Genomic DNA, 17,587 nt, shown 5'->3' with positions numbered 1-17,587 from the left:
CTCCGATGCTTAGGTCAAACTCATGCCAACCAGTCCCCACACAGAAGCCACAGCAAGCTTCTGGTAGAAGGGTGGAAAAAAGCTGGCAGGTGTACATGTACAGTGAGAACTGTGTCCTGCAATGCTCATGCAAACAGCTCCACCAACGCGGATGGAAATTCAAACATCAAACCCTAAATCAATACAATCACGTGCCATCAGAGAACAGCAGCTCTCAAAGCAAGCTGGTGAACAAGCAACTATTCTTTCCAAGCCAAACTACAGAAGTAAAACTACAGAAAAGAAGTAAAAGTTTGGAACAGAAAATAGGAGAAAAAAAAAAAAACAGGAAATCTTAAACTGACCCTCAGCTGCAGAGGTTCCTGGCTGCCACCCATCAGGGGAGTGCTGACCCAGGATTAAGCAAGTTATCTCTGTAGGGAGACAGCACTAAAACCTGTGTACAAACAGTGCCAGTCCACCTTCCTTAGGAATACCTCACTTCTCTCATATGTATCAGACAGTGTGAAACACCCCAGACAGGAGCAGAGCTAAACTGTTCAAAATCAACAGAGAAATGAGCTTTTCCACCAGCCCCTGGTGTTTTTTTTTTAGTTTTGTTGTGGTGTGGGTTTTTTTGAGTTTTTTAGTTGCTTGGCCCTGCTCTTTCTTCCTAATAAATTTCAAGGGAAATTTGGCTGTTGCAATAACGTATGAAGATGCAGTATGTTAACGCTGGGTTTGATGCATTTGGTTTCAAAACAACTCCATTGATCAGTTCATGGTAAATATAGACCTATTTCAATAAATTAACCCTATGACTTAAACTTCCCAGAAACCCTTTCCCCACTGCTTTTCATCAACAGTGGTTTTGTTATTCTAGACATCCATGTGGCTTTAGATTCAGGGGGAAAAAAGCATTTCAGGGGGAAAAAAAGCCCAACCAACCAATTCAAAACCAAACAAAACCCAGATAAACATAAAAACCCCACAAAAACCCAAAGCCACTTTGTAAAGTTCAGAGACATAAACAAGAAGATTCAAGGCCAGGCTGGATGGGGCTTTGAGCAACCTGGTCTAGTGGAAGGCATCCTGCCCATGGCAGGGGGGCTGGAACTAGATGGTCCTTAAGGGCCTTTCCAGCCTAAACCATTCTACGAAGCACATACAAGTGCGGTCTGTCTCTCATTCATGGGAACTCCCATTTTTGCAGGTGCAGGAAGGAGGCAGCCACGGGGCGGGGGCTGTTGTCCGTAGATGGCAGATTATTTCCCCAGGCCCGTAACATTATATGAATCGCCATTCCCGTGCACACGTGTGTGTATGTGTGTGCGCACAGACTCGCTGCATACACGGACGCCAGCACACACCGCCCTCTCCCCATTCTTCTCCCCGTAGCTCCGCAGCTCTCCGCGCCCCGGTAGGCACCTGCGGCTGCAGGGTGGGCAGGGCGGGGGCGGGGCCTCGCCGTGACGTATGAGGGGCGGGGCGGAGCCATACAAACAAGCTGGCGCCGGGCGCCGGCTGCGCCGCTTCCCGGTGGGTGAGGCGGGCGGCAGAGAGCGGTCCCTCGGCTCCCCCGCGGGCGCCCATGGACGAGCGGGGCGGGCGCTGGCCCACGGCTCCGCGCCCCGGCGGTGAGTGATGCGGAGGGCGCGGCGCGGTGATGCCGCGGCGGGTGCTGCCCGCACGAAGTTTGGGGTGGAAGCGGGGCGATCGCGGAGGGGGTCTGCTGGGACACCCCCGGGGGTGCACAGCGGCTGCCGCCCGCCCCCTCCACCCCCCCGCACGGCAACCTGCTTCGGGCAGGTGGGAGCCCCGCGCACGCGGGAGGCGAGCGCCGCTCCGGGGCTGAGGAGCGCGTCTGACCGGCTGTGCACAGCCCGTCCTCCCCCTGGAGGGACGTGTGGCTGCTTCCCCGCACCTTCCGTATCGAGTCAGGCTCTGGGAGACGTCGCTGACGGGGGTGGAGGGAAGGAAGGGAGGAAAGGAAGGAGAGAAAAAAGTGGTTGGAAGCACCTAGATTGCAGGTCTGTCCACCTTTGGCCCCTGGGCACTTTATTCCTTTACCTCCTGGTTTTCCCTATGGCTAAATAACAAGGGCATGTAACGGCAGCATGGCAGGGGGTGGAAGCAGGGTGACAGAGTGCAGGGCTCCTGCCCGACAGCAGAGCAACTGGCAGAAGCTCTTCTGAGCATCTCTGATCCGTTCCCACGCTGAACGCTGGAGACGGCTGGGTGCATCGTGCCGGGCTAGAACCTGGCAAGATGCACAGGGCTGGAGGGCAAGGTGGTCTCTGGGGGCTGGCAGGAAAGCACAAAGCCTGAACTCCAGTTCACTTCTGTTTTGAAGGACTGGCTCCCACGGGAAGTACAGGGAAGGCTTGGTTACTGCGGTTCTCGGGGTGCTTTCCGTAGATAAGGCTGTCAGAGGTTCAAATCTTATGGGGACAGAAGGATGCCAGGAGGGAGGAGTGCAGGTCTCCAACTGGAAGAATTCTGGTTTGGTCTTGTCTTGCAGCCATTCAGAGGATCAGGAGAAGGTACGTAGCTAAGTACAGGCATTTCAATCACTTCAGCTGGCTGGGAATTAAAGTATATGACTCTGTCACTGTGTTGGTGCAGTAGGTTGAGGGCTTTCCTTGCTCCAAGACTGTTCTTTGGATACTGAGGAGGAAAAACTATCTGGGAAGTCCTATGACAGAATAGCAGGTTTGAATGTTAGGGATGGAGTATCTGCAAGGATCATCCTTCTGGTGCGAGAGACCCATTCATAGTACTGAGAGCTTCTGCAGTAGATATGGCAAGTGAAATGTTAGTAGAACAGGTTCAATTTGGTGTATGCCCATGTGTTGCCTGGCTATCAAACTTAATGTATAGCTATAATGGCTATTACAATTTACATCTGCCAGCATTTCTTACGCTCTCAAACAAGTGCATTTCCCACATTGCTCAGACATGAGCACCTATCAGTATGAGCACAGTTACTGACATCAGCTTTAGCTGTCCCCTGCACATCCACCCTTTCAGTACCCACCCTGCTGGTTTTGATGTTTTTTTTTACCTTTTTGGAAAATGCAGAGGGTTTTGCCATTTCACAGCCAAATGAATGCCTCTAATAGGTTAGCAGCAAGATTATGCTGCTGCAGTGGGGAGGCACTAATTTGACATAGCAAATTCTAACCCCAGCATTGCCAGGTTCCTGTCCGTGTCCCCTCTTTGTCAGGATGCTACCTTGCTTATTTTGAATTGGCCATATTCTTCTATAGACATCACAGGAAAACAGGGTGGGTGTAAAACAGGTTTTAGATATGCGTCTATACATATGTATGTATAGATACATGCAACTCATCCTTTTCATTAGGAGAAACCAGAAATGTTTTTATTAGTCTGACTAGCGTGGGATATATCGCTTCCCTCTTCTAGAAATGCCACCCAGAGCCAAGAAGGCTCAGAGCCCAAAAATATGTCAAAGATGATGGATTCCCATGAAAAGTTTTGATAGTTAGAAAAAGAAAATTGAAAATATACCTGGGCAGTCCAAAATAGAAGATCCTGCTGGGTCATCTCACTTCTCCCTCTAGAGGGTGAGGGTTCCCTCCAGGTTACCGTGTAGTGCCTCACTTAGTAAATTGATTGGTTTAGCTAAGTCTAATACAGTGACGACCTCACCAGTGAACACTCTGCTCCAGTATTATCTTGAACGAAGGAGAGTGGAAGACACAGACATCAGCTTGGAATATGAACTAAAAGATTATTTGGAGGTTTGGATTTTTTTGTTTTTAAATGTCTGTTTTGTATTTGAAGTGGGACTCACAGCTACAGAGTGGTAAGAAATAGCTTGGCAGAGGAAATGAGAATGGGATTGCTTAATCTGCTATGCTCCCTTTTTCAATACATCCAGTTAAGGTGAGCCTTTGTACAGGGAGGGAGCAAGACATGAAAGAGCCATCCTTTTGCACAGGTTTTTCTTGGTGACAGCTTTGATGAATTAAGAAACAACTCTATTAACTGTGCAGTGGATTTCTATTTCCTAATTAAAATGTGACCCATTTTGCTTGGGAAGTGGGATGGGGAGTAATTTCTGGGTTTCGAATTGAACATTTGGGTTTATGGGGTGTAGAGAAGGCAGTGGTAGAGTGTACCCTTTTTGCTTTATTTAAAAGAAGGGTCCTGATAAGTATTATAAAATTGCTAGAAGGTGGCAGAGGCGATTCCATATTAGTGTTCAGTACAAAAGTTTCTTGGCATCTTGAGCTTTTCAGGTTTATTTTTATTCTGCTCTAATGTCCCATTTTATTTTTACCTGCAAGAGGCTTTCTGAAATCTAGGGTATTCTCTGTTATAAAAAGATTTATGATCTCTTGGCATGCAAGACTGCAATGGTCGCTTCTGACCTTAAGAAAAAGAGTATACGTTATATATAACTACAGTCTATTATAAATTTGCTACTTTATTGCTCATGCTGGAGCTGAATTTCTTTAATAGTCATGAACTGGTGACCTAGCTAATTTGCATATACTGTATTTATCACTGCAGGTGCAGAGCAGAAATATAGCAGATTTCAGCCAAAAATACTTCCAACAAAGTCAGCCTTTCTTAGCTTGTTAAGTTCCCCTAACCAAAATTTAGGGACTTTTTAAAGTACATTTCTGAAGTCTTAGAACTGGTAGGCAATCTGTCATCTTAACAGCACTGAAATCATGATTAGATTTCTTAACATGCTGACTATAAAAGTTAAAGCCATGGTTTGATCTCTACTAGTTGTGCACCATTCTTAATATAATTTGGGAAATGTACCTAGACTATTTCACTTAAGCACTGTAATGCAAGGCCATATGGTTACTTATCTCTTCACCTTCCCTCTTAATGCACAGATGGCTTTTTTATATCATGGGGTGATCAATAGTTTATGCCCCTAGAGATCTCTGGCTGCAGTTGTATATAGTTCTGTTTAATTTAATACACTTGTCTCTGTAGCACTTGCTCAGGTAGGCAATTACTTGTTGGTAATTACTGGAAACTAGAATTCAGGCGTTTCATTGGCACATGTTGTTTAAAACTCTTGTTAAAATGTGGTTAAACAGTGTGTGGGGGGAAGTGTGGGAAGCATTCCTTCATGAAGAGGGCATTGTGAGACAGTTTAATAGTTAAAAATAACAAAACGCAGAATACGTTTCCAAGGAAAAAAATGTTTCATAAACTAGATTAGATTAAAAAAAAAAAAGTGCTCCCTTTCCTTTCCTGCTTTTTGCTGAACTTTAAGTGATGGTGGTACTAGAGAGTTTTATTCTAACTGGATACAGTGTGTCACTCCAAAAAGCTCATATAAAAAAAACTAAGGAATATTTGCTATGGCAGACACCATCTATCCTTAGAGGATAGGAATATATACTGCTCATATCAATGAGTGCCTGAAGAATTTCAAGCGCAGTACAATTGATCTAGTTCAGTTTTTTTTAACACGTTACTGAATACAAGTGTTCAAATTGCTGACTTTCCATCAGTTTAGGAAGTTGTTCATAGACAATGCTTAGCTCAGTTATGGATTTTATTTATTTATCCAGTATAAGAAGCCATCATAGCAAATGTGGGGGTTGTACTGCACAGCAGTATTAAATCTTACATTTTGCAGTATTGTATGGAAATGAGTCCACAAACTGTCCTGAGGTTCTATCACAACTGCAAAACTAAATACACTTTTATAAGAACAGAATGTTTCCCTCAGATTTTCAGATCTAATCTCCCTCTAGAGACTGACTTTAGCAATGGTTCTATGGTTCTTGTTCAGGCCAGACTATGCTTTTTTAGAAGCCTTGGCAAAGATCTCACCAGTGAAGGGCTTCTGTTCTGCAAGGAGACAAAGTGAGGACATTTGAAACAACCTGTTTATCCTTGGTCCCTAGAGAACCATAAAACCACAACTCTTTAATGAAGGTGGAATCACCTGTGTGTTTCACGGAAAGGATGCAGTCTTCCCTCTCCTTGTTGCTGTCCTGGTGGTGACTGTGTCCCACTAGCTCTGCTGAACCTCTTGGTGGCCTTTTTTTTGTGAACAATCCACCAGTCAGATTTGCCAGCAGGCCCTATCTGACATTTACTACAGACACTCCTTGCATTGCCTCCTACCTGATTTGGCAGCTAACTTGAAGGTTCTTAGGAAAGTTCAGAGCTAAATCCAGCCCCATTCCACCCCCAGCAAAAATGGAGGCTGGGCAAAAACTACTTTTTATTAATAATAATAATCTAGGTAATTTAGGCCATGCCATTGAGTGAGGATAGACATACCAAGGCATACCTTGGTAATGTGGTAAGAAATAATAAAATACTGACACATTGTTCAAAGAGCACTGTAATATGCTTAAAGTCAGTTAAATATGGTAGCTTTGGCTCTCATACTCCATTTACTAAGAAAAGCTTCCATTTATTTCCAAGTTACTATTACTTCTGAAAGGGTACAAAAGCTGATTTGATTGGCAATACCCACATTGAATCTTGTTGAATAAACAGTATGGCACATTTTGCTAATTAATTGGAGAAAACTGAAGAAAAGATTAAGCAAAAGCAATCAGGCTTTTTGAAAAGTCTTGCTATAATCTTTGAAGCAGCATTTAACATAAACTGAGTTTCTTTTATCAACTTGCTCGTTTACTTGTAGCAAATACAATAGTAATGACTGTCAGTTAAATTTTTGTACTAATCTGGAATACAGTCATTGAGTGAAGTCATGTATGCTCTGCATGACTTGTGGAGGCAGTAAAGCACATTCTGAAAGCAGAAAAGTAATTTGGCAGAGGGGCTGCTAAAACTCTTCAGTGCATGCTTATTGTTGTTGAAACAGGTTTTTTGGACCCACAAATTTTGAAGCTATGAAACATGTTTGCATCATTTTATATAAACTGCTGTAATTCTAGCCATGAAACTGCAGATCTGCATAAAGCATTAAAGAGAACATAAGAGAAGAAAGCTGAATGACAACCAATTTATGTGCTGTTTTATTCCTGGACATCACTTTGCCCACACAACATATGTTTTGTGCTGAATTTGGAGGCACACTCATGTCCATTGTGTTGCATTAGTCTAACACACAAAAAATAATTGATATCAGATACCAAACTTATGCAGTCTAATAGAAACAAAAGAGAATGGAAAGACAGAGCTTTACTGCTCATAAGCAAACCAGCAATAACATAGGTACTTTAAATGGCATCATTACTGATATGGTTCACTGACTGTAGATAAAGGCAGTAAATGCTGCAGATACTGTGGCAGTGTTCTGCAGTATAAGAACACCAGATGTACACCTGAACAAATAGTCAGGGAGGAACAATGAAATTCTGTATGTCTGAAGCAGGAGATACTCCCATGTTATTCTGAGGTCTCATGCTGCACCAGAAAACAGTTGCTTTTGTTTATTTAGAAAAAGCTATCTCCCCAAAATTCTTTGAGTTAAGAATGGAAAGACACTGAGACAGAGCTCCACTGAGGCTCAGAAAGCTATATGAGGTGAGGCCCTAGGCAGCATGCCTGTAATATCCCACAAGTCTGATTTCAAAGAGTAATGCCAGCCAAAACAAGAGTAGAGCTACAGTTAAGAGGCGCCTTTCTGTGTCTTTGGTTTCCCCCCCAAACAATTCCATGCTATACTCAGCCATAGGAAGGTCTGAATAAAAAAAGTTGGCAACTGAGTAGTATGCAAACTATGAATTAAAAATAAACAGTCCAATAAATTGGTATATATAATTTATTAAAAAATAATAATCCCAGCAAGGTTTTGTCACTAATATTGAAGACCAGCAGCTAAAAGTTAATCTTTCCAGAGACAGCCTCTTGCAGAACTTGGCTATTAGCATAGCATATTTCAATCTGATTACTAAGAAATAAGGGTTCCTGCCATTAGGCTTTAACTCATTTCAACAACATTACAACCTGTTCCTCAGTGGAATCCTATTATGCTTCTCAAGTAAGGTGTTAAGACAACAACTCAGGCTTACTATTTATGGAGATAGTGACTCTTAAAATATACTCTGAAGTAAGTGGCTATTCCTTTAATCTGTGACCTTAAAATTCAGCATGTGTTAATGTTTTGTTGCTGTTACGTACTAAACTACCCATAAGTCCCTGATCCCATCTGGCTGGTTCCATACCATTTGCTCACATTTCTGCTGATCATGGTGGCAACATACACCAGTCAGTGGGGACGTCCACCATGCATTTACTTCAGTTAAATCGTATCACCCAGTGTTTGCCCACCAACATCCCCAGTGTGGGGCTAACAATTAAGGTTATTTCCTGTTAAAACAGAAGTAGATTAAGCTAAGATTAACAGGAATGATGAGGACAGGGAGAGAGCAGATTAATGACAGCAGCCAAAATGGAGCTCTTTTAGCCAGATAGAACTTAATGGTGACTGAAAATGGAAGAACAACAAATTCCTCTGCAAAGTTGCCTCAAATCAGACATTATAGAACAGCCCAGGGAATGACCTTCTTCCCAAGGCAGGGCATGCCCATGAGTTCAAAGCCTGCAGGCATATAGACAAGCACACACTCTCTTGACTTCACATGCGTAGTGACACTTTGCTTCCTTTTCCCAGGTTTGATTTCTGCTTCCTAATAGTATCACTGCCTTGTAGCCCTCTAAAAGTGATTAGAAAAAAAAAATAGCGTAAAAGTAATAATCTGTAATAAACATCAGGAAGCAGACCTGCCCCATTCAGGATGAAGGCCTGACCTCTGTGAATACAAAGCTATCAAACAGAACTTTCTAGATCACTTAGAAACACATCATTAGTCCTTGTCACACTGGGACTTAGCTTATTGTGGAAAAGTCATTAGTTTCTTTTCAGATTCTCTGGAGAATTTCCAAACCTAGCCCTTGCATTTCCTCAGGTTGTTCGTATGTAATTTCATATTTCAGCCCTTGTTAGCTGGTATAGTACATGCTGTTCCAAGCTTAAATTCATAATTACAGTTCTCCGCAAGTACTACTAAGGCAAAGCAGTCAGGTGCTCTGCCATCGTGGCTTCCACTTCTAAATGGAGTTGGACAATACCAAAATCACACATACATCAACCCTCCACTGAGGTTGTAAAGTCTTCAGAAGGCATCTTAATTTAGGGGGGTGTATACACTGCCTGCTCAATCTTACACCTATGCTATGTGTGAGGCCATTAAACTTTCACTTCAAACACTGCATTAAAAAAGCCCTGACCTTTAATGGAGTTCATTGGTGGTATTTAGTAGTCTTTTGATAAAGTGTGAAGTTAGCTGTTTATATTGCAGCAGATTTCTGGCTAACTTGAAATGACCTTCAGAAGTATCCATTGTGTATTTTCTTTCCTGAATATTATGACTGGACCACAGCTTTTTTAGAATTTTGTTGATGCAGTCATTCTATAGTCTGTGGTTTCATTAGCTTACCTTTTTGCAGGGCCAGAGTGCATACCAGCTGATTCTGTCCTTGGAAACCCTAAACACAAATCAAATGTTAACTTCACTTAAAAAATGATGCAAAAATTCAGCTTTTCCTTGGTCTCTTACTCACCTAAACTTCTTCCTAACTTCTTCCTAGCACAGTATTGCCTTCCTATGGTTGGGCAGCTCTGTATTGTTTGAGCCTTTCTTCCAGGAGGCTTTACTTCTAAGATTGCTATCACATAATCCTTTAGGAGGGTATGATTACCAGACTTCCTGCAAGGCCCTCAGCTTTTAGGAATGCCATTTGGGTCCAGTCCATACCTTTTCCTTTTTTTTTCCCCTAAGGTAAACCTATTCTTCCAGATAAAAAAGGCACTTAATTCTCTTGTCATTGTGCTTCAACTCAGATGAAATGAGATTTAAAAAAAAAAAAAAGTAATTATAAAAAATAATACTCTGTATGAATCTTGGGGGCAAGAGAAAGATTCAGAATTTTCATGTCTCCTGATGTCTGGAAATGATTTTCTGATGGTGTTATTGAATGTGCCTGTCTTATAAAGAATTTCATTATACCGAAAGTTCTATGAGCCTAGATTTGGGAAAACTAAACAAGTTTGTACAGTTGTGGAAAGCAAAAGATACTTGCAGTGTAGCTTTAGTAGAGATACATCTGAGTATAAAATAATGTGCTTCTTTTCTTCCTCTTTCAGCAGAGTTTCTGTTTGAGAAATACACGTTCACTCAGCAAAACAAAAACAACTTTTAAAGGTTGTTCTCGGTGGAAATCGCTCTATGCCCCATTACCTACTTGAGTGAAACCAGACTAAGAAACCAGACTAAGAACTGTCATGGCAGCTTTTCTGCTGGGAGCTGTGTTGCTTATTGTTCAACCTCAGGTAGTGCCTTCCAGACCAGCTATAAATTCGAAGGCAGAGACTTCTTCTCAATCTGTTCAGAGAGAGCTTTTAAAGAAAACATCTCAAAAAAATGACTTCAAGGAAAATATTCATTCCAATGGATCGTGCCGGCAGCTGCCACATACTATCATTATTGGAGTGAGAAAAGGTGGAACAAGAGCTTTGTTAGAGATGTTAAGTCTCCATCCAGATATTGCAGCAGCAGAGAGTGAAGTTCACTTCTTTGACTGGGAAGATCATTACAGAAATGGATTGCAGTGGTATATTAATCAGATGCCGTTCTCTTATCCCCATCAGATCACAGTGGAAAAAACTCCAGCATATTTTACATCACCTAAAGTGCCTGAAAGAGTTTATAACATGAACCAATCAATGAGACTACTCCTTATTTTGAGAGACCCAAGTGAGAGAGTACTATCAGATTACACCCAAGTGTTCTATAACCACATGCAGAAGCACAAGCCGTATCCATCCATTGAACAATTCCTGATTAAAGATGGTGAACTCAATGTGGGCTACAAGGCAATAAACAGAAGCTTATACTACATTCACATGCAAAACTGGCTGAAGTATTTTCCCCTTGATCATATCCACATTGTAGATGGGGATAAACTAATCAAAGATCCCTTCCCAGAAATAGAGAAAGTAGAGAGATTTTTGAAGTTATCACCACAGATAAATGCTTCAAACTTTTATTTCAATAAAACTAAAGGTTTCTATTGCCTAAGGGACAGTGGTAGAGAGCGTTGTTTGCACGAGTCAAAAGGAAGAGCACACCCACAAGTAGATACCTGGTTACTTGAGAAACTGCATGAATATTTCCATGAACCCAACAAGAAATTTTTTGAGCTTGTGGGCAGAACATTTGACTGGCACTCATCTGTGGCAAGTTAGTGGTAGCTTCAGAACCTATGTTCCAGTGTACAGTTAGAAATTCTAAAAAGGGCATTTAAGCTATAATTTATTTGTAAAATCCATAAATACTTCTGTACAGTATTAGATTCACAATTGCCATATATACTAGTTATATTTTTCTACTTGTTAAATTTGAAAGCATTTTGTATTGTTTTTCATGGTTGTTAACATTGTGTATGATGTGTCTATATGAAGAAACTAAATTATTTCACTGCAGAAGATGCTTTCTTGAAAATGCATTGTCTTTTTAATACATAAGAAATTCATTTCAACAGAGCCCTTCATAATTATTTGAATACTTTGGCCTTTCTGGACTGTTCTGGACTTTTTCCTCTAATTACTAATGAATATGCTAAACTTCACATTTCCATTTCTCTTGCTTTAAAATTTGGTTTAATAATTTCCTTTTCATTTGAAAATATTGTTGTAGTTAGCAAATTGTTCCATTCTGCTTTACAAAATTATTTCCTGATAAAGTGGTGGTACTTACACATGTTGGGACGTGCACACGCGAAGGACAATGGAAGTGTCTGTTTAATATGACACATTAACTGCTGTACTTACCTTTGTATTTACTGTTATAACAAGTGCTTCTCAAATTCTTCAGCAGTGCGGTGCAGGTTTTATGGCAGATTTTTAAAGATTCTGGTGGGGACCAGCTCGTAAAATCCAGAGTTGCCTGCAGAAATATGAGCAACCTGAATACTTCCTACAGTCTATGAATTTATATACACTTCATGCAGAAGGAGGGTTGAGAGAAGAATTTAAGCAATATAGGGACATTTTCAAGGTTGCTTATGACTGTTCCCTCATTTTATAGCACATTTATGCTTTGCCATCACTGAAAATGAACACTTATGCATAAAAATCAGTTGGTCTAAATTCTAACAAGCAGTAACTTCATTCATACAAATATTACCACTCTTTACCCCATTTAAGGCTGTTTACTATGAGTTGAGCAGAGGCTTCATGCAACTGAAAATTGCCCATGGTTTATTCTTCATTTAATCTCCTTCCAAGATCCGTGATGCCAGTTCTTGATTAGACTTATGTGTTCTGGGATTAACCCCAACTCCAGAAACTTTTATCATCTTCCCTCTGCTAAAAATGGAAAGTAGATGTTAGTACACTGGTAAAATTTACAGTTCTTCTTGTCTAGTAGTTATGATGTCTTGTTAGCCATCAGTTTCTGGAGTTTAAAGTTAATCCTTTTTCCACACAGAGCATTTCATGGTACTTTCATTCTGAGCACCCAATTCTCATTTTATGATCTTGAGTTTAGCTGTTGAATGTGCAGTGGCAGCACCCTGTAAATTTGAACTTGTAACTGATTGTTACAGTCCTTTATAAAATTCAAATGTAGATTCATTAATTTTTTTCCTGGTGAGATGGTGCAAACTTGGGCACAATGACAAGGTACCATCTGGATGGAAATATCCCATATTATGCTGCTTGCATGAAAATTTGAAGATGCTGGCCCTCTCTCTCCCATTCCTTGTGCACCTGCCCAAGCTGTATTCAACCTCAGAGAGGTTGGTTGTGTTTTATAAAGTAGACCTTTGACTAAAGTCTACAATTAAATGGTATTGTACTCAATAAAATATTTTCTGAATTGCATCTCTCCTTTCTCTTTTATTCATCAGTTTCTGGAAGACCAGAATTTAGAATTCAGCTCCAGTTTAGATTCCCATTAAATGTTCCTTAAAAATTTAGCTGTAGCCTTGTGGATTGATTAGAAAGCAGTTGTTTGCTGCTGGATTGTGCCTGCATGGTCCATTGCTGACTTAGAATATACAGCAAAGAGGGAAAGTTTCTAGTGGCAATAGGGTCAAATCTTACATGAAGCAGATGCCAAAATCATCAGGATTATAGTGCCATCACACTCCTTTTGACACTTTAGAAAACAGCAATTCAGAGGGTGTTTGTGTAAGGTGGGGCAGTATTTTTTTCTACCCTGGCTATTATCCCATTTCCTTGCTAATGTGATCTGCAGGAGCCATCTGGACCTAATTGATTCTGGCCCAGATGAAAGGCTTCCCACCTTAGTATAGACCTGCCTTCACTAGTGCCTCCCTACAGCCCCAGACTAAGCCTGGCACATTCACATTTTTTGCTGGGAAAGGAAAAACATTATTTGACCAGGAGCCAGAGGAATAAAGGAGGGAAGGGTTGCATCAAGTTCACCTGCAGCAGGTCATATAGGGCAGCATAGGGCATAAGTGCTGAATTGTGAATGCCAGGACAGCATTGATACCTGATGTTGGTACTGAGAATACTTTTAGATGTATAGTGCTACTTGATACCAGTATCTTGCCTGTCACACATGAGTATTTCCCCCCTACCCAATTTGGTTTGTCTCTGTAGAAAGAGAAGTAGAGCATGAACCACGGGGTCACTCTTACCATGCTACTGCTAGGATCTGATAGCATGTTCTCTATAGTATCAGGAGGTGACGTGGCCAGTTCATGCAGACAGCCTCTAGCAGAAGTTCACATGACTCATGCCCTAGACCCTACATTCAAAGGGGCCCACAGACAACACGTCATACAAAATGTGTATGCTTCATGCAGGGATGGCACGATTGTACAATACCTTATGCTGGAGGTTGCACAGGTAGTTGTGTAGTAGCTGTGCTGGTGATGAACAAGAAATCACACCCACAGTAATAATAATGGTAATATTTACCTGCCATAGATGCTCTATGTTCAAAAGTTACACTATTTAAAACTTAGGATTCTGAGTGTGAATTTAATAAGAGAAACATTTACTTCCCACACATGCATTACTATGTTTTAATATATTTGCTGGACTAAAGAAGTGCTAAAGGTTTGCTAGTTTCTAAAGAAGTGCTACACAACACCAAAAGCCAACAAAAGAGAGAGTGAAAGAAGCTGAAGCACATCCCAGTTGGGACTATAGAAACATTAGTAGTGAGCTTTGAATTCACACCATATCTATTTGTAAAGGAAAGAAAAACATCCCTGAAAACACCTTTCCAGAGTTATGCAATGAAGGTATTTATTTCTGTAAAACTCTACCCTCTCAAGTTTAAAGTGCAACCACTTGGGTGTTGCTGCAGAGGCCTGTTCTCTCAGGGCAGCTAGCCAGATCTGCGAGCACTCTTGCAAATATAAAATAAATACAACACTTTATGGGAATCCAATGTCCAGTTCAAAGTCTACCACCCCCACTGAGTACAAGAAGAAATGCCAATCAAGTAATTAATCAGGGTGGCACTGCAGGACTAAGTCCTGCCCTTTGCTTCACAACATGGATTAGTGTGCATCTTTCTTCGAAAGCCAGGTATTGTACCTGCAAAGGACAAAGTTTAAGCTATGATTATACCATGAATGCTGCCCAAACGGTATGGAAAGGGAAAGAAATATCTTAGGAAAAAAGCACACAAAAGTTATTATCGTCAAGAATATTGCTACATCTACAGTCGGTGCTGTGTGATGCTTTTACATGGGCTTTGCTGTTCCTGGTACTTTTTTCCTGATGTTGTAGGTGAAATAATATCTACTGTGCTTAAATAAATCAACATTGGTTTGGAACATCTCCGGAAAAAAAAAAATCATCCTTTTTTTAAGCTTGCTTGAGCCTGTTTGCATCAGGAATATGGTAGTGCCACACTTATTGATGAGGGTGTGAGACTTACTTAGCCACCAAAGAATATTTTAGATACAAACTTCATTTCTTTGTGGCTTAAAGTTGGTCATTTCCTGTTTCCTTGTCTACAAGCATTTTCAGACCCAGTGTCTGCAGAAAACCAGGATTCTAATTCTCTGTTGTCATCCACACAGATTTCAAATATCTAAAGAGAAATAAAAGGGTATAAGACATGTTTTCATTTATCTTTCTTCTGCTTTATCTAGCATGGCTGACGAGACATTTAAGAAAGGTTTTTATTGATATGACTCTGCCTAAGTGCCCGGTTATGCTGGAAGAATTCTATGTTCAGTGTTAATTTCTTCATTTTGCAGTTGCATTGGGAAGGCTGGTTACAGATGGAAGCCATGCAAGTATCTTATGAGTGAAAAAAAAAACAACTTTTATTAATATTTTGCTTACCAAAAATAAATGAAATTGCATTTATCACTCCTAGAATATTAGCAAAGGAGAGCAGTACTCTCTTTTCCTGCAACAGTAACCCATCCACAGTAAATTTTCGCATAACTACTACACAAGAGTTGATACAGTTTTAAGTTAATAGTGCAATAAACTCTACAGTGATGCTGCAGTTTTTAAATGCCTTCTGGGATATATAAAATATGCAAGTCAGGGTGGGGAGCAGCTGGATTCATAGGAACAGCTGGTCTCATTGGTCTGAGAACACTTTTTTGCTTTAATGATAAGGGACATGAAATTTTTGGCTTGGATTATCACTTTGTGTTCTCTATGAAAGCAATGTCTTCAATTAACTTCCAAGTCAATAATCCTAGCATAATGACATCATCTTTTTACTCGCTATTGACATTATGCTCTGCCAAAACACAGCTGAAGAGCTAAACCCCAAACAGCAGATGCATGAGTGATCCCTTAGTACAAAAAAAAAGATTGTAATACAACTCAGACACATAGCTTCAATTATGAAGTAACATTGGCTTGAACAAAGGACTGTTCTGAAGTGAATACCAAAATTCTTCTTTACTTAATTTGGATGAGGATTGCAGAGACAGAATCAGAGAATCATAGAATAGTTAGGGTTCAAAAGGACCTTAAGATCATCTAGTTCCAGCCCCCCTGCCATGGGCAGGGATACCTCACACTAAACCATGCCACCCAAGGGTCTGTCCAACCTGGCCTTGAACACCATCAGGGATGGAGCATTCACAACTTCCTTGGGCAACACATTCCAGTGCCTCACCACCCTTACAGTAAAGAACTTCTTCCTTATATCCGATCTAAACATCCCCTGTTTAAATTTTAATCCATTACCCCTTGTCCTGTCACTACAGTCCCTAATGAAGGGTCCATCCCCAGCACCCTTACAGGTCCCCTTCAGATACTGGAAGGCTGCTATAAGCAGAAGGCAGCCTTCTCTTCTCCAGGCTGAACAGACCCAACTTTCTCAGCCTGTCTTCATACAGGAGGTGCTCCAGTCCCCTGATCATCCTTGTGGCCCTCCTCTGGACTTGTTCCAACAGTTCCATGTCCTTTTTATGTTGAGGACACCAATGTGTGAGAACTACACACAATACTCTAAGTGAGGTCTCACAAGAGCAGAGCAGAGGGGCAGGATCACCTCCTTTGACCTGCTGGTCATGCTCCTTTTGATGCAGCCCAGGATACGGTTGGCTTTCTGGGCTGCAAGTGCACACTGAAGCCGGCTCATGTTCATTTTCTCATCAACCAACACCCCCAAGTCCTTCTCTGCAGGGCTGCTCTGAATCCCTTCTCTGCCCAACCTGTAGCTGTGCCTGGGGTTCCTCCGACCCAGGTGTAGGACCTTGCACTTGGCATGGTTAAACCTCATGAGGTTGGCATCAGACCACCTCACAAGCATGTCAAGGTCCCTCTGGATGGCATTCCTTCCCTCCAGCGTATCAACCGAACCACACAGCTTGGTGTCATCAGCAAACTTGCTGAGGGCGCACTCAATCCCACTGTCCATGTCACCAACAAAGATGTTGAACAAGACCGGTCCCAACACCGATCCCTGAGGGACACCACTCATTACTGGTCTCCAGCCGGACATTGAGCCATTGACGACAACACTTTGTGTGCGGCCGTCCAGCCAGCTCTTTATCCACCGAGTGGTCCATCCATCAAATTAATGTCTCTCTAGTTTAGAGACAAGGAGGTCACTCAGGACAGTGTCGAACACTTTGCACAAGTTCAGGTAGAAACAGGAACATGTATGCATTCAACAGTACAAGTAACATGCCCTCTCTTCCTTGGTTTTCAATTCATTCGGCAGTATTTCAACAATGATGATTGGTCCAGCTTCCAGGACTCAGTACAGTTCAATGAAGGCAACAGAAAATTCATGGACCAAACAAACTTATTGGGATATCTCCTACTGCTGTAATTTGTGAAATTTCTTTTTCCATTCCAGTAAACTGCTGTGTCATTTCTGTCCTATAATTAGCTATTATATTATCACTCTATAAAAAAATAGACCTGTGATCTGATTATATATTTATAAAATACTGTTGTAATGAATGGCAAATCTCAGCATTATGGGGTCCAAAGCATACTTTGTGTGTTTGCTCTGATATATTTTAAACCCTAATTGAATAAAATTCAGCTTATTTGCCCTGTGTCATTGCCTTACAGGAGGAGATATTGTCACACCATCACATGTGAGTAGTTATGCACTTGGTAAATAGAAATATATAATTGAAAGAATTTTTT

At 41.3% G+C, this 17,587-nt stretch overlaps 1 protein-coding gene across 2 annotated transcripts; it reads left to right on the top strand.

The window, feature by feature from the left end:
* The first annotated feature begins 1,468 nt into the window (after window positions 1–1,468).
* HS3ST1 (heparan sulfate-glucosamine 3-sulfotransferase 1) lies at window positions 1,469–12,847 on the top strand. 2 transcript variants are annotated; one of them, XM_062636383.1, is made up of 2 exons: window positions 1,469–1,616; window positions 10,112–12,847. In XM_062636383.1, the coding sequence occupies exon 2, from the start codon at window positions 10,247–10,249 to the stop codon at window positions 11,207–11,209; it is 963 nt and encodes a 320-aa protein (XP_062492367.1). In that variant the 5' UTR covers window positions 1,469–1,616; window positions 10,112–10,246; the 3' UTR covers window positions 11,210–12,847. The 2 variants fall into 2 exon arrangements, with proteins under 2 accessions (XP_062492367.1, XP_062492366.1); XM_062636382.1 differs by having other exon boundaries at window positions 10,109–12,847.
* The last annotated feature ends 4,740 nt before the right edge of the window (window positions 12,848–17,587 follow it).

This window comes from Pezoporus occidentalis, unplaced genomic scaffold (genome assembly GCF_034315485.1).
Source record: "Pezoporus occidentalis ecotype Australia unplaced genomic scaffold, CSIRO_AGI_Poc_V1 ctg48, whole genome shotgun sequence".
Classification (NCBI taxonomy): domain Eukaryota; kingdom Metazoa; phylum Chordata; class Aves; order Psittaciformes; family Psittacidae; genus Pezoporus; species Pezoporus occidentalis.
Note: the sequence above shows the minus strand (reverse complement) of the source record. Positions and strands in the feature narration are given on the sequence as shown.